The 19,038-nt window shown below is 32.9% G+C and overlaps 1 protein-coding gene across 3 annotated transcripts in view; it reads left to right on the top strand.

Annotated features, from left to right (window-relative positions):
- LOC137630710 (myelin regulatory factor-like protein) overlaps positions 1 to 17,732 on the top strand; it is a 56,845-nt gene extending 39,113 nt beyond the window's left edge. For 2 of the 3 annotated variants that reach the window (XM_068362346.1, XM_068362348.1), the window contains 14 exons: positions 88 to 310; positions 2,996 to 3,196; positions 3,811 to 3,942; positions 5,221 to 5,313; positions 5,968 to 6,136; positions 7,384 to 7,534; positions 8,329 to 8,400; positions 8,521 to 8,782; positions 10,794 to 10,890; positions 11,367 to 11,485; positions 12,590 to 12,749; positions 13,448 to 13,628; positions 14,902 to 15,142; positions 15,750 to 17,732. In XM_068362346.1, coding sequence (XP_068218447.1) covers positions 88 to 310; positions 2,996 to 3,196; positions 3,811 to 3,942; positions 5,221 to 5,313; positions 5,968 to 6,136; positions 7,384 to 7,534; positions 8,329 to 8,400; positions 8,521 to 8,782; positions 10,794 to 10,890; positions 11,367 to 11,485; positions 12,590 to 12,749; positions 13,448 to 13,628; positions 14,902 to 15,142; positions 15,750 to 15,833 — 2,185 coding nt within the window. In that variant the 3' untranslated portion in view covers positions 15,834 to 17,732. The remainder of the gene's footprint in view (positions 1 to 87; positions 311 to 2,995; positions 3,197 to 3,810; positions 3,943 to 5,220; positions 5,314 to 5,967; positions 6,137 to 7,383; positions 7,535 to 8,328; positions 8,401 to 8,520; positions 8,783 to 10,793; positions 10,891 to 11,366; positions 11,486 to 12,589; positions 12,750 to 13,447; positions 13,629 to 14,901; positions 15,143 to 15,749) is intronic. The other variant, XM_068362347.1, reaches the window with a different exon arrangement.
- The last annotated feature ends 1,306 nt before the right edge of the window (positions 17,733 to 19,038 follow it).

Here is a 19,038-nt window from a genome sequence, read left to right as displayed (position 1 = left end):
TTTTCTTTTTGATAAATTTCTCACACACACACACCTGACTTCAGGAACATGTAAGACACGCCTCTCCTCCCATCACTTAAAATTCAGTGTACGTTCTCTCTCCAACAGAGTCGAGTTGAAACCGGAGCAGATGGGGAAGATAACCGTAGGGCGCCTCCACTTCTCAGAGACCACCAGCAACAACATGAGGAAGAAGGGCAAGCCCAATCCCGACCAGCGCTACTTCTACCTGGTGGTGTCGCTGAAAGCGCACTGCGGAGAAAATTCATACACTCTAGCTGCCCAGGCTTCGGAGAAGATCATTGTCAGGGTATGTATCAAGACATATATATATATATATATATATATATATATATATATATATATATATATATATATATATATATATATATATATATATATATATATATATATATATACATATATATATATATATATATATATATGTATATAGGTATATATATATATATATATATATATTTATATGTGTATATATATATATATATATATATATACACGTATATATATATATATATATATTTATTATTATTATTATTATTATTATTATTATTTGCTAAGCTACAACCCTATTTGAAAAAACAGAATGCTATAAGCCCAGCGGCTCCAACAGGGAAAATAGCCCAATTAGGAAAGAAAACAAGGAAAAGTAGAATATTTTAAGAACGGTAACATTAAAATAAATGTCTCCTACATGAACTATACAATATTTAACATAACAAGAGGAAGAGAAATAAGATACAATAGTGTGTTCGAGTGTACCCTCAAACAAGAGAACTCTAACCCAAGACAGTGGACGACCATGGTACAGAGGCTATGGCATTACCCAAGACTAGAGAACAATGGTTTATTTTAGATTGTCCTTCTCCTAGAAGAGCTGCTTACCATAGCTAAAGAGTCTCTTCTACCCTTACCAAGAGGAAAGTGGCCACTGAACAATTACAGCGCAGTAACATACATACATACTGTACATGTGCATATATATATATATATATATATATATATATATATATATATATATATATATATATATATATATATATATATATTTATATATGATGATAGGATGAGCAGCATAATGCACATGCCTGATACAGTAGACATAAATAATTCAGGGAAGGGGAAAAGATTGTGGCAAGCTCAAAACAATGAAAGTTTATATGTCTGGACCAAGAAGGTTTAAAGGCCACTCATGCATGCCAGAGACAATGGACAGGACATTGCTCTATCAAGCACGACAATGCCATAGAGACTGACCATATATTCGTATGATTAGCGCCCAAGCCCCCACCCCCTCCACCCAAGCTAAGACCAAAGAGGGCCAGGCAATGGCTGCTGATGATTTAGCAGATAGACTTATAGGCTCCCTCAAAGCCCCCATCCTTAGTTCACAAAGATGGTAAGGCTGCAGCGACTAACGGAAATAACGAGTTTGAGCTGGACTCGAACCCCAGAGAGGGGATGGAATTTGAAATTGAGTTTTTTAGGCTTGTAAAGTTAGATTTTTTTATTCATTTTAACAGGAGCAAAAAAGATATAGTATTATTGTGCTTAGGAATAATAGATAAAAGGAATAATGAAAGATAATTGGAGAATGAAAGCTCGGAGATTAAGTAGAGAGTGTTCCAGGAAGTAGAGCCTATGCTGGCATAAGGCTAGCTACTAATGCAAATTAAAGATGAACTTTTTAAATGTAGACATATTAATCGGTGAATATAGAATAGCTTCAAAGAAATTAATTAAAAAATGGTATATAAATAAATTAAGTGTTGAAGCTGCTAAAATAAAAAAAAATAAATATTCCAAGCTATTGGTGATTATATATAAAATGGACAACATAAATTAGGAGGTGAATATATATATATATATATATATATATATATATATATATATATATATATATATATATATATATAGTATATATATATACATATATATATATATATATATATATATATATATATATATATATATGAAAATACATTTCGATTATAAATTGAAAAGAATGTGGTACACATTGATAATCGAAGTGAAATTTATTAGTAAACATTAAATTAATCCAATAAAACAATAATGAACGAAGAAAAAAAATATTAAGAAGGATCGTTCGTGATAAAATTAAACAATAATTATCAAGTAACTCTCCTTTCATAATTTGATTGCTATTTAGCAATTTTATTTTATATTAGTTTTGCATATCATTGTTTTTGTGGACATTTTTTTTCTTTACTTTAGCTGCTTTCACAACCAATAATAATAATAATAGATACTGGTGAGGAAAAAGGAATGGAAGCATATAAAAGGAGAGTAAAAACCACCTGATGTGGGACACCTTGTCCCCTGACCAGTTTAAATGAAGGGTGTGTGCAATAAGCCTAACTTCGAGAAAAAGAAAAAGTCCTACGTAGAATGTCATTATAAATTCTGTAAGGATGAGGCTCCTGATCCTTTCTCTTTTTTGTATTCTTCAGTTGAAGGCTTAAAGCTCATCACAATTATTATTAAATGTTGGCTTTTTTATTATTGCTAATTCCTTTCATTAACTTTTTTCATTATCATTATTGTTGTTGTTTTGTAGGTTGGATATGTTTTCTTTTCCTTCCTGTTAGTACAATCATTATTATTATTATCATTATTATTATTATTATTATTATTATTATTATTATTATTATTATTATTATTATTAACTGGATAGTCTTCTATTCTTGGAAAATATGAAAATTACACCAACACAAAGAAATATAAAAAAGAAATATATGTTGGATTAGCATTTTCAAAAGATAGTTTCATTTACTACAGCATTTTGTGTGATTTTGGTATCCTTCAGTCATTGTTTTCTGGAACTGAAAAGAAACTAGGGTTTTCGCAGAAACATAGGGCCATAAAAATAGGTAAGTTTAGATCAATGAATTTTAATTTCCCAGAGAAATTCAGGTAAAAATACGAGAATAGAATATATGGTTTCTTTCCATTGCAGGCCTCCAACCCTGGCCAGTTCGAGAGTGACGTCGAATACACTTTCCAAAGAGGGACCTACCCCGAGTCTATCTACCACATGGGTCGTGTCGGGGTCAATACCGACCGACCTGACGAAGCCTTGGTTATCAATGGCAACCTTAAGGTCACTGGACAGTTCTTACAACCTTCAGACAAGAGAGCGAAGAAGGATGTTGAAGAGGTATCTTTGCTAAAATGGTTTCCCCTTTCCGTTGTCTCCCGTCTCTGATTATTCTTCTGACTTTTTTTGTTTTGTCTTCCTCTTCTGGTGCCATTTATTAGTTTTCTTTTGTGCTTTTTCTACTTATCCATTTTGCTACTTATCCATTCTATTCTAATGTTTGGAATTCCTTTTTGTTGCACTCTCCCATTTTTATAACTACATTTTCTCTACCCTTTCTTTTGTGTTCTCTTCCAATTCTGCTGTTTTGTATTCATTATCTGATGCAATCATGCATTATTTTCCTTTAGTGATTTTCTGTCCTCATTTTCTGATGTATTGTCTGCTTTTTCTGTCTTTCTATGATGTTTTTCGGGTTTTCTGTAAGTATGAGTGGTTTAATCCTGGAATACTTTCTATTGTTAGCATGATATTTTTGTTTCTATTTCAAAATATTTACATTCCTCTTTATGTGTTGTCTTTCCCCTTAATTATATATTGTTCTACCTTTCCAAAATACATTTCTTTTTTGAAATCTCATATATGTATTGTTTCTTACCCGTTTTTTTTCATTCCTGCATTTTTAGATAGGCCTTGTTACTGGAGTTTATTTACTGATTATCTACCTGTTGCAGGTTGACACAAGAGAACAGCTGAAGAACGTATCAAATCTTAGGGTCGTAACATACGCCTATAAAGACGAGTTTGCTGAAACCGCTGGTATAAGGCCTGATGAGGTGTTTGACACTGGAGTCATTGCTCAGGAGGTAGGTCTCTCTCTCTCTCTCTCTCTCTCTCTCTCTCTCTCTCTCTCTCTCTCTCTCTCTCTCTCTCTCTCTCTCTCTCAAGACACTTTTTCCTCTGTGATTTGTATTGAGAGAACTATGCAAAATAATTTAATTGTAAAGTAATATGTCACGAGACATTTGGTCTTTGATGATGTCACCAAAAGATAGTAATCAGTGTACGTAATTTTGATATGATTTATGAAGTCTTTTAGTACACAAACTTTTCATCATCCAAGAAACATTTTGAGATTGTTTATAAAGTGTATTCAGTAAGCGTCCTCTTAATTCCTTTGGTTTTCATTGTTTCTTCCAGACATAAATAATTCGTTGATAATAAAAACACTTTGAACTGAATGTTCGTTAATAGTGAGATTTTGAAAAATCACAGATTTTTAATTTATTATAATTTTTGCTTTGCAAATAAACCTTTCGAGCACCATTGGACGTAAATTATGGCAACTTTTCTTCTCTTGTTATCCCTATATGATGTAATTTACGTCAATTAATTACTATTTTTTTATCTTAATATTTATATGCATGGAAATTCTACAAAATATGTAACATTGCATATCAATTGAAAGGAAATTTAATCAACTATTCAATATTGATTGTAAAAAAGCTGCATCTTGTATAGTTTTTGTACTTAGATGAGTTGAGCAGTTTTTTTAAAGAACAAAAAAGCCCAAGGGGCCTGAATTCCAAATGATTTGGTGTGGGGTTGGGGCTCAAAGAGTAAAATGTACTAATACGACAGATTGAGTAACTTGATCTTTGGAGTGAGTGCGTGGTACTAAAGAAACGTCAATCTGAATAAGTTATTACTACATATCCTTAGATTTGAAACTTAGCTGGCAAAGTCTTTTATTAGCATTGGGACAGTTCAAAAGGAATAAAATGATAAGCGTAATAGAGGAAATTAAGACAGAAAACTCTTCCTATGAATAGTTTCCCTTAATAGATAGTTTTTGTCACTGATTGTCCCTATTATTGTCATTATTATGATTATTATCATAATGATTATTATTATTATTATTATTATTATTATTATTATTATTCTGGTTTCCCTTAGTTGATAATTTTTGTCGCTGAATGTCACTATGATGAATTTTATCATTATGATTATGGTTGCTATTATCATTATCATTTTTATCATTATTTTTATTATCATTATCATAATACTGTATGTCTAATATATTTTATTACCAACATAGTCTATAACTAAACTTGAAGAATTTATTATTTGTATTCTTATTATAGGTAAAAGAAGTGATACCAGATGCTGTGAAAACCACTGGAGATTTGACTCTGTCGAATGGAGACAAAATTGACAACTTCTTGTTTGTGAATAAGGTAAATAATGTTGATGATGTTTCTTATTCGTTTAGATCCAAAGGTCTTTGAAAGTCACTCATGAAGGGCAGAGTCAAGGGACTGTGACAATGCCCTAGCAGGACAGTACCTTAGAGACTGTTTATATACACATACAGTATGATCAGTGCCAAAGCCCCCTCTCAACTCAAGTTAGGACCAAGGAGAGCTAGGCAATGGCTTCTGCCGACTCAGCAGGTAGACCCATATGCTCCCTCAAATCCCACCATCCATAGCTCAAAAGGATGGTGAGGTTACAGACACTACAAAAACTATCAAGTAATAGTGAGTCACGAACCCTATTGCAGCAGATTGTCTGAAGGGATGTTTCTAATAGGCTACTACAACCATAACTTGGGAGTATGGTTACAGATATCCATAATTTTGAATGGGACATAATATTAGATAAAGTATTATTTGTTGACTTGTAAAGACTAGTTATGATATTTATCAAAATATAAGAGTATAATTATAAGTATTTTAGTCCTCTAATTAATATAACACATTATTGTAGTTCATGAACTTCAGATGATTTTATGTTAGATACTTAAATGACAAAAGTATTGAAGAATATTTGAAAGTTTGATTGAATTTATGTTAAATACATTTAATAAATATACATCCTTAATTCTCCAGGATAGAATTTTTATGGAGAATGTCGGAGCAGTGAAGGAGCTTTGCAAAGTCACCGGCAATCTGGAGAATCGTATTGGCGAACTGGAAAAAATGAATAAGAAAATTGCTCAACTCAAAAGAATGGAATCCTTCAAGTCCACGACGTCATCCATATCAACTCGCACTTCAGGTGAGTGTCGTGTTACCTCAATTTTAGGGATTCTATACACCATCCATTGAAGAAGTTGGCCAATACTTTATCCACATAGCTGCAGAAGGCATATTATTATTATTATTATTATTATTATTATTATTATTATTATTATTATTATTATTATTATTAGCTAAGCTGCAACCCTAGTTGGAAAAGCAGGATGCTACAGTCCCAAAGACTCCAACAGGGAAATGATAAACCATATGAGATGTAATGAATAAAGAATATAAAATATCTTAAGATCAGTAACAATGTTAGAATAAACCTGTCATATATAAACTATGAAGAGTCTTGTGGCAGCCTGTTCAATATAAAAACATTTGCTGCGAGTTTGAACTCCTGAAGTTTCACCGATTGAATTGCCTGATTAGAAAAATCATTCCACAGTCTGGTCACAAGTGGAATAAAACTGCTAGAATACCATGTAGTGTTGAAGGAAAGGAATCAGAATTTGCAACTGCAGTTGCAATGCACTCTAAAATAATTTTATTTCATCCCCATCCTACCAGTATTGGCCATCTGCTATAGAAGAGGTTTGGATGTACTGCAAACTGGCTTAAAAATTAAATCTTACATTATAGGCAACATTAATACAATAGGCTTGGCAAGAAACAATGCTCTATGTTATAATAATTAATTTTTTTAAATGAATTTTAAATCTCTGAAACTGGAGAGATTAATTGATTGATTTGATATTATTGGGTAGTTTAGCAAGTCATAATAATAATAATAATAATAATAATAATAATAATAATAATAATCACAGACATGGGTTCACTTAGTCAATTCTTTAAATAGAATTGTACATTAGATAAAGGTTCTTTACTAAGCAATCAGTTTTTAAGACAGTTATCTTTCTTCCTCACTTCTGATTTTGTGCATCTCAGAACCCAAATTTTTTTTTATTCCTTTCAGGTCTCTACTATACTTATCTTTTTTTATTCTTTTATTTTAGACATGTCTTTTCTACTGATTTTGAACTCGTGCCACAAATCCTCCAGTTAAATTTCTCTATTTTCAGAAGGTCCTCAACTATTGCAATAGATATTCTTTTCTATTTTTATAGCTCAGTCATTTTTAATTTCATTCTCTTATAATTTTAACTTCCGATTGGTTTTCTCTAGTTCATACCTTTCAATCCTCGTTAACTAATCACCTGTCATTTCTCTCTATGTTTAGCAGTTTACCAGATGCATGAATAATATTTTTTTTTATTTTATCAGGGACATCAAGAATGTCTTCAGTGAGTGTCAAGGGACGTGGGTGCAGCGGCAGACGCCACAAGCCACTGAGAGGTGGACATGATGAGGGTTTTTGCAACAACAAGACCCTGCAGCTAACTACCATTACCCTTGTTTGCATCATGGCCTTCTGGTACGGAATATGGCACATTGAGAATAGAATGAAATTACGATTTCCTTTTCTTTATTCTAGTGTTATGGTTGAATATTTGATAGATTTTGGTCTATATTTTGCATTATAATCTTTTGGTAGAAATTGTCTTGTTATCAAAGGAGTCAAGATAAGATGCACTGTATTTGCCAAAGAGATACATAAGAAATGTTGACATCTTTTTATCACATTCTACCAGATGGATGATGCATTATTTATAGTAGTTCATTTCTCTATGGTAAGATGAGATATTTTGTGTATTTAAACATGGAGTTCTTTCATTATATCTTTCTTCTAAAATGGTATATTGTGTGGAGTATAGGGTAGTTTCATTTGTTCATGGCCTTATGTTGGAATGAAACACATATTGCTCCAGATAAGATGAGTTAATACGGATGATTCAAGATAGGATGCTGTGATCATATCCTTTTTGGTAGGATGAATTACCATGAAGTAGGTTTTAAAACAGGATGTAATAAGAACCACTTTAAATTATGTGTTTAATGACTTGTACAGCTTTGATTAATTACTGATTTTTTTTTTCAAAGTGCATAGTTGTTTGTTAAATATCAGAACTATAATGAATTCAAATTATTTGAAATCACTTTGTAGTTCAAATAATCATAATTAAAGATTTAAACTATACACTACACTGAAATCAATGTTTTGCAAATCATTTTTAAATACGTAGAAGTGCAGACTGTCAATCTCAATCTTTTTCTGAATTCATCACATATTTTCATTCATGTAAATAGCTTCACTCTTTCTTTTCTCAGCTTGATGGCCATGGCAGTCATATACATTTTGGATTACCAAGGACGTAACGATCCCACCACAACTACGGCAACGTAAGTATTTTTTGTGGTAAAGATTACTAAACTCAAAGTAATTTAAAAATCACTATTTAGTCTTTGTCTTTGTTCATGTAAGCTCTACTGAAATTTTTATGATAACTGGCCTGTTTTCAGAACAACCACAATGGCAACCACCACCACCACCACCACTACTATTGTCTTATCATCATCAATGGGGACCACCACATCCACCACTACTGACGAAGGTACACTGACATCCCTGATCTTCACCACGAAACCGTCGTACGGAACAACATCATGGACTACAACTCCGTCAACCACAGTGCCCCCAACACCAATTCAACCAAGGCCACCCATCATTGGCAGACCTGAAGATTGCAGAGAAACACCCCCAGGAGACGATCCAATCTGTACAGTATGTACTACCTTCATGACCTAATATGCAACTACAGTATTCTAATTTAAATAATAGGGAACACTAAGGTTTGCATTATTGATATCAAATCCATTTAGCAATGTTTTATTCTAAATGAATGCAAAGTTTGTTTTGTGTAATTTAAAAAGGGAAACCTAGTTGTGTGTTATTTTGATAGGGTATTTATGAAGTATGTATTTTCTTCATATTCCTCTTACATTTCTCTCATGTATTAAACTTACAGTGTAGTAATTAAATTTTGATAGAGTATTTGTCTTATGAAATGATATAGAGTTTGCAAAAGAAGGTGAAAATAAATTGTAAGTCCCTAACTTCACCAGAGATGATATAAGAATTTTGCCTGGAATTGAAAGAGAATAATAGATACATATAGCGAGAAAGTTATATAAGAAAAGAGAAATATAGGGGAGTTATCTTATTACTTATATTCAAAGTCAGTTGAAAATTAGCCCAAAAAACCACAATTCTTAATACTTTATAACAATTGGGATAAGAAATAAGAATATGAAAGTTACAAACACACTCAGCTGCTGATTATGCTTATTAGCACATTCCAGTGTATAACTGTTTGTCCTAATATTCCATAGCTTTTCTTACAAATGTATTTTATTCCTTTTCTTCTTTTGCCCTTATTATTTCCATTGTATAGTAGGCCTGGTTGCTTGAGTCAACTTTCTCCATCTATTTCTATTCCTTGCATCATCTTCCCCCAGTCCTACCCCAACTACTGTATATCTCTCCTCATAACATCCATATATGTGACTTGCTGACACCCTACACTTTTCCCCATCACTGGCACATTCATAATTCAACTTGATTGGTTCCAGCTCCTCCCTTATTACATAGCCATAATATCTCAGAGGAGCTTCCCTAGCCTTATCTTTTACATTATATTTCATACATTCTTCTGATATCTTGACTCTCCCTTCTTTCCAGTGGTGATATTCCAGCATTCCAACTCACTATTCTCATCTTGGTTGTTCTGGGAGTCTCTCAACTTTTCTCTTTTTTTATTGTCAGATATTCTATTTTAATCTTTATGGCATATTCGTTTCTAAACCAACTTCAGTTACTTTTCATTTTGCCATGCTTCTTTCACTCTCTGTCTCTCTGCTTTCCCAAAACTTTCCTCCTCTGTAATTATCAATCCCAAGTAGTTAAACTCATTGTTCTGCTTTAGCAATACACCATCTTCCACTTGAATATTTACTTATACCTGTCCTTCCCTACTACTAATCATTAGCTCTACCTTTCTAATTTTCACCTTTAGTTCTGTTATATTTAGGATTCCTTGCCATGCTAAAACCGTTTCTTAGAGTTCTTCTTCTGTGTCTGATATAATGACAAAATCATCAACAAACATTAGTTCTCACAATTCTTCGTTGTTCCGTAATTCTGATGACAAAGTATCTATAACGACGAAGAACTGAGATGGACTCAGAGCAGTTGCCCCATATTTTGTCCTGCCCCCTCATACATCATCTTCACTAATCTTATTAATTTCTCTGGTACTCATCTATTTCTCAAGCATCACTATTCTACGCTTTTTCAAGATCCACAAAACACGTAAATGTACCTGTTTCCTTCTTGATACTTCTCTTTCATTATATCATTACACTGCATTGTTAGTGTTCTACAGGATTTTATCTACAAACACATTTTAATATTGAATTGTTCAATCCAAATGTTGTATAGGTTTTTCTTTAATATTTAACATTTTTAATTGCCAACTGTAATCTACTGCTGAACTTTTTATTCTAAATAGTTTATAGAGTACTTTTTATTCTATTCACAGATATATTTTCTTGATATTCCTTATATGGAATGACCTAAACATTTTTGTTTACAAATGCAGTCTATTATTAAAATAATCCCTAGCTATTGGTAGCACATTCCTTACAAGTTCACCCCCAAACCTAATCTATTAATTCCTTTCTGTTGTAAATGTAACTAAATAACTTGTAATGAGAATCACTTGTTTTCCCCAAAGGTCTACTGCTGCAGAGAAGAGGTTGGTGCTTATCACCTGGCCCCTGCGACATACTCAACAGGCATTACTGTTACTCGAAGGATTACGGGGCCTTTAGGTAAAAATAAAATTTTCAGTTTCATTGTGTTGAATATTCTGTTATTCTTGCTACCAACTAATAATATTTTTATCCTGTCTAATGGATATTCTGTTTTGCCAACCTAGTAATGATTTAAATTTGAATTTCATAGCAAGGAGCTATTTTATTTACTGTTCTTGTTCCACTTTTTTTTTATATATAAATACTGTACCTAACTACACTTTGTCAAACTGTTTACTGCATTTACTGGGCATACTCTTCTGAAATATGTTATGTCAAACTAAAAATTGATTATTTACCAAATAATAACTTAGTAAGAGGAGAATTTTCACTTGAGTATGATAAACACTTCCTCAGGTCAAGTAAATGATTTTCGAATAAATGGATATTTCAAGCAGAGGAGAATTTTCCTTTTATTTTATTAGTTGATCTTTTTTATTGTCAGCTGAACTATGATTAAGAAACTCACCGTGTACAATCCAATATACTTGCAGGATACACCACCTTCCCCCCAACAAATTCAAGGTACAGTGAACTTCACACCAACAAAGTATCAACTAATGACCCAAACATCGTCAATGACTCAACAACCCTGTCCAACCTACGTACAAAGGTTTGTGTGTTTACTGAATGTATTCATGTGAATGTTTGTTTCTTGATAAAAAAAATTTTATACATCTTTAGGGGATAACAATGTAGGTAGGTAGTAGGTTGTCTAGGGCACCAGCCACCCGTTGAGATACTACTGCTAGAGAGTTATGGGTTCCTTTGACTGGTCAGACAGTACTACATTACATCCTTCTCTCTGGTTATGGTTCATTTTTCCTCTGCCTACACATACACTGAATAGTCTGGTTTATTCCTTACAAATTCTCCTCTGTCCTCATGCACCTGACAATGCTGAGATTACCAAACAATTCTTCTTCACCCAAGGGGTTAACTACTGCACTGTAATTGTTGAGTGGCTACTTTCCTCTTGGTAAGGGTAGAAGAGGCTCTTTAGCTATGGTAAGCAGCTCTTCTAGGAGAAGGCCACTTCAAAATCAAACCATTGTTCTCTAGTCTTGGGTAGTGCCATAGCCTCTGTACCATGGTCTTCCACTGTCTTGGGTTAGAGTTCTCTTGCTTGAGGGTACACTCAGGCACACTATTCTGTCTCATTTCTCTTCCTCTTGTTGTGTTAAAGTTTTTATAGTTTATAAAGAAAATATTTATTTTGGTGGTGGTGGTGTTCTTAAAATATTTAATTTTTCTTTGTTTCCTTTCCTCAGGGGGCTAATTTTCCCTGTTGGAGCCCTTGGGCTTATAGCATCTTGCTTTTCCAGCTAGGATTGTAGCTTAGCAAGTAATAATGATAATAATAATCTGGGCTTCAATGGAAGTTATTTGACCACGTTGAGACAATAAATAATTTGATTTCTTAATATTCAAGAATTTTTTTACTGTGTTTCTTGTAATCAATTTATTAACTTAAATCATCAATGAAATAACAGTAAACTACACTATACAGTAGTCTGTATCTTCATTTTTCAATTGCATGAATTTCATTTTCTGTACTTTTAAAAAATTTTATTCCAGAAAAATGGTAGAACAGTTGAACATTACATTTCTGTCTGTATGTTCATTATTTTACTTATTGGATTGTATTTTCAGCCATTTTAAATGTTCAAAAGTTAAAATGATAATATTTCAAATGTTTTTTTCTTTTTTTTTGCAGTCAATGCCAAGCAAAAAATCCAATGGCCAGCATACGTGGGGGCCCAGCTCCAGGTTGAGTCGACCTGCGAACTCTCGAAGTATAAAGCAGATTTTGAGTAAAAGATCCTTACAGTCCAAGAGATCAACTGGCAACTCAGCTGAAATATTTAGACCTCAAGGTAAGTGGTTTGTTGTCAGGAATTGCCAGTGACGGAGGAGATAATTACTGCCCTGATTTATCATGGCCGATAGATAGTCTTGTTTTTTCTGTAATCATATATGGCATTCTAGTTAATACAATACATCTTTTGCGTACCTGTTATTCATTTTCCTGAAAAAAGTAATTTACAGTACAGCACTGTATTGTTTGGGACTATTAGTTAATACTGTACTGTATGTTAAATTCTACTGTAATTGGAATAGGTACATGTAACTGCACATTATTCTTATCCTACTGTACACAGGAATTGCATGAATGGCTAAATAGTAATGAAAATTCTACATCTTAAGTTATTTTCTTATTGTATCTGTGATTTATGTTTTTAGGAAATGTCTCAGTCATTCTGTAAATAGAATGACTTCAAGTCTACAGAGTACCAAAGATCATCTATTAAAGTTGTCTCGAGTTTACATCATGATTACAAAATATTTATTTCATTTCTCAAATCCAAAATGCTGTAATTTTAGCATTTAGGAAAAATCTTACCTGACTTGACTGCACAATGTAATTCCTGAATGCATATATGAATGACTTTAAGAGAGATTTTATGGTACTGAATATAGATTCCAATATGATTTGATTATACAGTATCTATATTGAAAACACTTGCATCCAAAAAAAAAAGTTTTTTTAATTGACAGTATTTTCTCCTTCCAGCAACATTTACTCGGATTCCAATAATTGAGATTACCAACTTCAACACCACTATCACTCATCTCTACTGTCTCAATTCGTCCGACGAGTATGAGGCGTGTATGGACAATACTGCCAATAACTTCACTTATCTTCTACCCATTTCGAGATTTATGACTGAAAGGGATCTCACCGTCAGATTCAAGTGAGTTGGCGTTTCCCCCCAGATGTAGTTGGTGATGAATGGCTTCACAGGCCTCAGCACTTGACTGTATAGCCTAGTCTAGATTCATAATTCAATCCAAGAAAAAAGCTTTTTAAACTAATTTACTTTGGAAGCATAATCATACATACATATACCAAGGCACTTCCCCCAATTTTAGGGGGTAGCCGACATCAAACAAATGAAACAGAAAAGGGGACCTCTCCTCTCTACGTTCTTCCCAGCCTAACAAGAGACTCAACCGAGTTCGGCTGGTACTGCTAGGGGTGCCACAGCCCACCCTCCCCCATATAATAATTGCCTTTTATTACTTGGATTAGATTTGATAGAATAGTAAAGCAAAGACAATTCCGAGATAAAAGAATATCTTCTTATGACAAAAAATACCATACTGTATTGTAAATGTAATGAGACATGTTAATTTGAAAAAAAATCTAAAATATCTCTTAAAGATTGATTATACTTCCAGCCAAAGAATTCAGAAAACAAAAGTACAAAACAAAATACATTTCTTCAAAAATTAAAATACTGTACGAGGTAACAATTTTCTTGCAAAAATCTAAAGTTATGAAGTTGTCTTTTGATAGAATATTCATTAACGTTTGTGGTTTCTGTTCACCAAATGCCTCACACAACAGGAATAAAAAATTTGTTGCAAGTTCCTTAAAAATAAGTTCGGGAATAAGGTTTATATCTGTATTGCTGTTGAAAGTAAATTTGTTAGGAAATTGACCCTTCTCTTTACAAAACCCTGTCTCATAAAAGTACATTACTAATCATGAGAGCTCATGTGTCAGAAAAATTTGGTATTTGTTGTATGTCACTTCCTCTTAAGATTTACTGATCATGATCAATGGTGGTAAAGGAAACTTTGATTTTTAATCAAAAGTTGGCAGTTTTAGGTCTGGATTTTCTTACATTCTCTTAGAATTTTAGAAACCAACATATTTTCCAGTTTATTTAACTTTTAAGTGATAACCTGGAAGTTTGATAAATACAGCTTGTACCATAGATCTCCAAGTCATCTTTGATAAGAATCTGGTTAATTTATCAAAGAAAACAGTTTTATTAGACTAAAATTATTTTGTGCATTGCAAAGGAGAAAAGATGATTATTATTACAGTATTATCATTAAATGTTTGCACATTTCATACCTAATAACCCTAAGTTATTAGAAATGACAGCTTAAACTTCTTGTCTATTCCTGTCTGTGTACACATTGCAGTTTCATTCTGACAAGTAAACTTCCCAACAGATATGGGACCTTGGATAGCTATCGTCAGCCGTCCGTCTGCCAAAATTGCAGCCATTGCAGCCAGCCGTACCCATCTATACGATGTGAGGACTCTCCTGAACAAGTGGTAACGACACCAGTAGAGGAGGATCCTAGTCAGCCGCCTCCCGATCATGACTTTGTTCTTCATGGGGTGGGAATGTGGAGTCAGACGGCTTACAAGTTCAGGATACCAGTTAGCAACCATGTTGAAACCGATGAGGTACGATATACTAACAGTTTCTTTGCTTAAAGTGTGATGAGAAAGGGATGATTTTAGCATTGTGAACACTGACTGACATACAATGTTATTAGTTTAATGCTTAGTTATTGTTGGTTTCTAAAAGAATAGACAACGTCAGAGTTTAGTACGAAGTAAATTTTTTGGTGGCTTTCTGTGTGCAATAACAAGCGAAAGAACACAAGTCAGTTGGTTGGTTCATGTAATGTAATTAATGTCACTGCAGAATCTGACAAATTGCAGTATGCTATATGTTTATGTTTTCAGTTGTCTTTGATTTCGTGGCAAGATATTTCTGCTACTGTTTGATTTTACCTTCCAAATGGGAATTTTAGATTATTAATGATATATTGAACAGTCAGTGAACAATGTATATTATAACTTCAATCCAGGCGACATAATTTGCTTTGAAGATTCTATATCAAAGGCATTCTATGTATTTAACAGTTGATTTCGTGTGTACAGAAATTTATTTTATTTTTAGTGCCCATATGGCCATTGTTCTCTCATCTCATATCAAAACCTGTACAACAAAAACTTTCTTTTCATTCTGGGATGCAAGTAATTAAGACTTTTATTTTCTTTCCAGGGTCTATGTGACTTACCAGCAGAAGACTTAGGTCACACTTTCTATGAAATCAATTTAATTTTCAAAAGAATGTGTTACGGATGAACCAGTGGGAAGTGAACTTACTACGCATCTTTAAATATTTATGAAATTATAAAATATCATTTTTTCCATGACATCATAACTATCAAAATTCATGATTTCTCTTGTTACTCATTTGCAATCAACATTGTAGGTTTACACCTCTATTCATAATCATTCGCATACAGTACATAATATATGTCTATAGTTATATTACAGTGATAGTAATCTGTGTATAATTGTCTGCAGAGTGTGAGCTTCTGTGAAAGTGCTGATGAAATATTGCTATGAGTTTTAACTCAAACAGTTGCTAGAGGGCAATTACTTTGTAGGATGTGATGGCATCCAATGGGATCGTCACATCAAGGATCTGATTAGCTTTAGGTCTTGAAAGTGTGTTTGTAAATAGTTTGTAAATAACTAGTTTTTTAAGATGTGAATCTGATGTTACTGTTTTTCTGAGGACCAGGATTATGGAATTATCTAATGGCATTGTGATACGGCAAAGAAATGAATGAAAGATTATGTTATGAAAAGGGAAGGAAACTCTTATTTAAGCCAGTTAGCAATCATTGTCATTATTGCAGGGAATTACTGATGTTTGTGATAATGCAAAATGCATGTAGTGTGAAGTCAATGATAATAAAACAAGGCATTAATTTAATTGGGATTTTCTAATGAGAATATTTTTTATTCTTTGTATTTAATAGCTTGGTTGTCGGTGGAAGTGGGTCTGTTTTATCGCCAGGAGCTTCAGTTGTGGTGCTGGAAAGCAATAACTACAAGGAAACTGGGGTGTAGTTGTAAAGCCTTAATTGCCTGGTCGTATTCTAATAATTTATATCACCCACAGGGAATTATAGATACAAAGCAATAATAATATTGTAACGAGAAGTTGGTCTATAGATGAATAGCTTCAGTGACGTATAGTGAATGATAACTAGGTTACTATATAATCATCAATTATCCTTCATAATGTTAAAAGATATGTTCCGTAATCTCCCTTCTCATACAATTTGCAAATGTAAATCTAGTGGATTTTGAGAATCATTCAATCCAATTTACGTTTGTCTCTCAGATGTTAGAATAAATGCAGTCCTGATAAAAACTCTTTAACAGACTTTCAAATTAATGAAAAAACATTTTACTTATTATGACTGGCATTACTGAAGAAATTCAACAATTGATTCCTGAATGAACTTACAAACATGCTTGACTTATTTTCAGAAATGTTTTCAGTAACTGAAGTAGATTACTGTACTGAACTGAAAAACAATGTTACAGGTTGTTGAATAAATGTAGCTATTTTAGAGTCCAAGTATTAATTTTAATTCACAAAATAATTCAGGAACAGATTGTTGAATTGATAAAGAGAAGTATTGCAAGGGTTTCCTTCATTTCCAGCAATTTCACCAGTGTTTGGATGTCGTCCTGTTTCTGAACTGCTTCAAACAATACAATTGAAGAAGGCTCTCAAATGTTCTTTTATTGGTATTTCTTCGCAGATGAAATGCAACAAATACTTCTCATATGATTTAGGGGAAAGTATCATTTTATGATCTCAAACAATATTTGCTACCTTCTGTATAAATTATTTAACAAGCATTCCATTATATATAATTTAATGCTTTTTACTTCAAATCAATTAAAGGTCTATCATTATGTCTTTGGATATATAGTATTATGCGATGATTCATACTGTAAGTCTGTAAATCGATACTTCAGAAAATGGTATTTGATTTACACTTGATTGCCACATGTTAGAGAATTCAGGACAGTATGTGATACTTAAGAAACCATTAACTTAACAAACACATTCCAAGGGTATGAATATCAATATTTGTGTCCTTTTAACTTTGTATATATGGGTTAAGCTTGTACAGATATAGTTACTCAATAAAGTCATTTAATAAAAAAAAAAAATCCTTCTTTTTTTATTATACAGTACCTTGAATGAATGATAATGTGATGGTTCAGAAATTTCACCAGATTTCTCTTTAAAACTCCACCTGAAAGTACAGTAATGGCTCCAGTTTCTTTGTGTTTTTTTATGTAATGTAGATACACATTTTCTCATGGTAAATATTGGTTTAGTTGTGAATCATGTTTGTGTACATAGCAGTGCATTTTCTATCAAGCTGTTTTTGAAAGAATATGACTAAAAACTATGTAGGACTGACACTTCAAATATCAATAAAACCGAGAGCTTTCATGTTCTTATTAAGGAATTTAATTAAGGCATACTAAATGTATATCCAGATCTTTTGTTAAATTCACACTGAAATGTGTAATTAAGAGGCAAGCCTTGTGTAATGGAGTAGAACTGTAGCCTACTTGTGTATATATGTATATTTTACTACTAAGAAGTTTTTAAGTTGCAATTCTTTTATTAAGAAACAATACTACTATTTTTTAGTTTAAAAGCTATTATCTAATGGGTGGAGTGTCCTATGTTGCCGTCCGAGCATTGGTGTTTGTTATCAGGGTTGCAAGCAGCAACAAGCACAGAGATGGCAAACTGGGATGGCCGTTTTATCTATTCCTATCTTATAACCTCATCCTATTCCCAACAAACATCATCCTTCCTTACCCAGTGTCATGTCTCGTTACTAGAGTGTTATTACAAGATACAGGTAAGCTGTGAGATCTTGTTCTATGTATTATATGGTGTGAAATACATGTTGGTTTGTAAGTGGTTAGCCTATGTCATGCGTGCATCCAATGATCGGTTGTTGTTATTGTAAGAGCAGCAGTCTAGTTTACGTAATCTATACAGAATCTTATGTAGTCCAGCCTTGTTTACTATTTATCTTAAGGGTTAAGGTTACTCACCACACCTTGCTTCTCAATTACTACTATCATGGCTACATTGAACATTATCTCCATCTTGATCTTGGGGTTTGCACAATATGTGCAATTTAACATCCGGTTCTCTGGGGTTTGCACAATATGTGCCATTTAACATCCGTTTCTCGCACAATTCTCCTAACACTATAATCCTCTATGATCCTCTTATCAACAGAAAATTAACACATTCTTTCAATTGTTTTATCTTAACCTAATATAGGTCACAATCGCAAACCAATGAAGAAACCACGAAAATATTACTTTATCTGACTCAGAAACAATTGATGGACACTGAACATCCTTCAGAGTGTGGGTCTTGCACTCTTACGTGACCCTTTAAGATTTGCTGAGAAATTAGAATGATGTACCCCTCTAGCACTAG

This window comes from Palaemon carinicauda, chromosome 38 (assembly GCF_036898095.1).
Source record: "Palaemon carinicauda isolate YSFRI2023 chromosome 38, ASM3689809v2, whole genome shotgun sequence".
Lineage (NCBI taxonomy): Eukaryota > Metazoa > Arthropoda > Malacostraca > Decapoda > Palaemonidae > Palaemon > Palaemon carinicauda.
This window is presented reverse-complemented; position numbering and strand designations above follow the sequence as displayed.